The 1855-nt window shown below is 62.6% G+C and overlaps 1 protein-coding gene across 1 annotated transcript; it reads right to left on the bottom strand.

Moving 5' to 3' along the window:
- Window positions 1-243: 243 nt before the first annotated feature.
- LOC104917058 (interleukin enhancer-binding factor 3-like) lies at window positions 244-1537 on the bottom strand. Its single transcript, XM_010728126.3, has 2 exons — window positions 1407-1537; window positions 244-496 (listed from the first exon to the last, which is right to left on the bottom strand). Exons 1-2 carry the CDS (start codon window positions 1407-1409, stop codon window positions 266-268), a joined length of 234 nt encoding a protein of 77 aa, XP_010726428.1. The 5' UTR covers window positions 1410-1537; the 3' UTR covers window positions 244-265.
- Between the last annotated feature and the right edge of the window lie 318 nt (window positions 1538-1855).

The following is a 1855-nucleotide window of genomic DNA, read 5'->3' as shown; positions in this document are numbered from 1 at the left end:
CCTTGGGGACCCAACGCCCAAAGTCCCTTTGGGGACCCAACGCCCAAAGACCCCTTGGGGACCCAACGCCCAAAGACCCCTTGGGGACCCAACGCCCAAAGACCCCTTGGGGACCCAATGCTGAACATCTCAGGGACGCCGACACTGAACAGCTCAGAGAAGCCAAAGCTGGAGAACTCGAGGACCCCAACGTAGAACAACGCGGGGACCCCAACGCTGGGCATCTCGGGACCCCAAGGCAGGACGCCGCGGGGCAGCCGCCTCCTTACCCTCCCTCCTTGTTCTCCTCCTCCGCGGCCGTCTCCATGGCCTCCGCCTCCGCCTGCTCCCCGCCGACCTTCTCCTGCTCGTCGATCCAGTCGGAGACGGCCTTGAGGGCGCGCTCGGTGTGCGACACCATGTTCTGCACGGCCTCCAGCTCCTCCTGCGTCGGGTACACGGCGCTGTGCTTCGCCATCACGTGGCGGTCGTCGTTCACGAAGATCCGCATCAGGCGCTGGGAGCAATGGGGGCAGCTCAGCTCGGCTCAGCTCAGCTCAGTTCAGCTCAGCTCAGCTCGGCTTGGCTCAGCTCAGCTCAACTCGGCTCAGTTCAGCTCGGCTCAACTCGGCTCAGCTCAGCTCGGCTCAACTCGGTTCAGCTCAGCTCGGTTCAGCTCAGCTCGGCTCAGCTCAGCTTGGCTCAATTCAGCTCAGTTCAGCTCAGCTCAGCTCGGCTCAGCACAGCTCGGCTCAGCACAGCTTGGCTCAATTCAGCTCGGTTCAGCTCAGCTCAGCTCGGCTCAGCTCAGCTCAGCTCAACTCGGTTCAGCTCAGCTCGGCTCAGCACAGCTTGGCTCAATTCAGCTCAGCTCAGCTCAACTCAGCTCAGCTCGGCTCAACTCGGCTCAGCTCAGCTTGGTTCAGCTCAGCTCGGCTCAATTTGGCTCAGCTCGGCTCAGCTCAGCTCAGCTCAACTCAGTTCAGCTCAGCTCAGCTCAGCTCGGCTCAGCTCAGCTCAGCTCAACTCAGTTCAGCTAGCTCAACTCAGTTCAGCTCAGCTCAGCTCAGCTCGGCTCAATTCAGCTCAACTCGGTTCAGCTCAGCTCAGCTCAACTCAGTTCAGCTCAGCGCGGCTCAATTCAGCTCAGCTCAGCTCAACTCAGCTCAGCTCGGCTCAACTCGGGCTCAGCTCAGCTTGGTTCAGCTCAGCTCAGCTCAGCTCGGCTCAGTTCAGCTCAACTCGGTTCAGCTCAGCTCAACTCAGTTCAGCTCAGCTCAGCTCAGCTCGGCTCAGTTCAGCTCAACTCGGTTCAGCTCAGCTCAGCTTGGTTCAGCTCAGCTCAACTCAGCTCGGCTCAATTCGGCTCAGCTCGGCTGAGCTCAGGGCCCGGCGCCGGGGGCGGGGGGAGCAGTGCAGCCCCTTACCATCGTTTGTGGGCCCGCGGCCGCGCGAAGCTCCTGGTGCTGCTCACAGCGACGCTGCCAGCGCAGCGCGCCGGGCGGGAGCGCGATCCGAACAGATCTGCAACGAGAAGGGCGGCCGGCAGCTCGTTAATCGCACCTAACGAGGAGATCTGCCGCTGCCCCGCGGCTTAATGAGCGCGGTGCTCGTTAGCCGCCCGCGGGGCCGCTCCCATCCCCGCCGTTTGGGGTCTCCGTGGGCTGTGGGCTCCGCGGTGCCGTTCCCGGGCGATGCCTGCAAAGTTTGGGGATCCATTTATGGGAAAATTCCCTGTTTGTGGCTCATCCCTGAGCCCACGCAGCTCCGCTCCGCACACAGCAGCGTCCCGGGGTCGTTAAACGCAGCTCTGACACAAACGAGTGGCTGCTCAGTGGGACCCACGAGAGCGGATCTTCCTCCTCCTCCTCCTCCT

This window comes from Meleagris gallopavo, unplaced genomic scaffold (genome assembly GCF_000146605.3).
Source record: "Meleagris gallopavo isolate NT-WF06-2002-E0010 breed Aviagen turkey brand Nicholas breeding stock unplaced genomic scaffold, Turkey_5.1 ChrUn_random_7180001954735, whole genome shotgun sequence".
NCBI lineage: Eukaryota > Metazoa > Chordata > Aves > Galliformes > Phasianidae > Meleagris > Meleagris gallopavo.
Note: the sequence above shows the minus strand (reverse complement) of the source record. Positions and strands in the feature narration are given on the sequence as shown.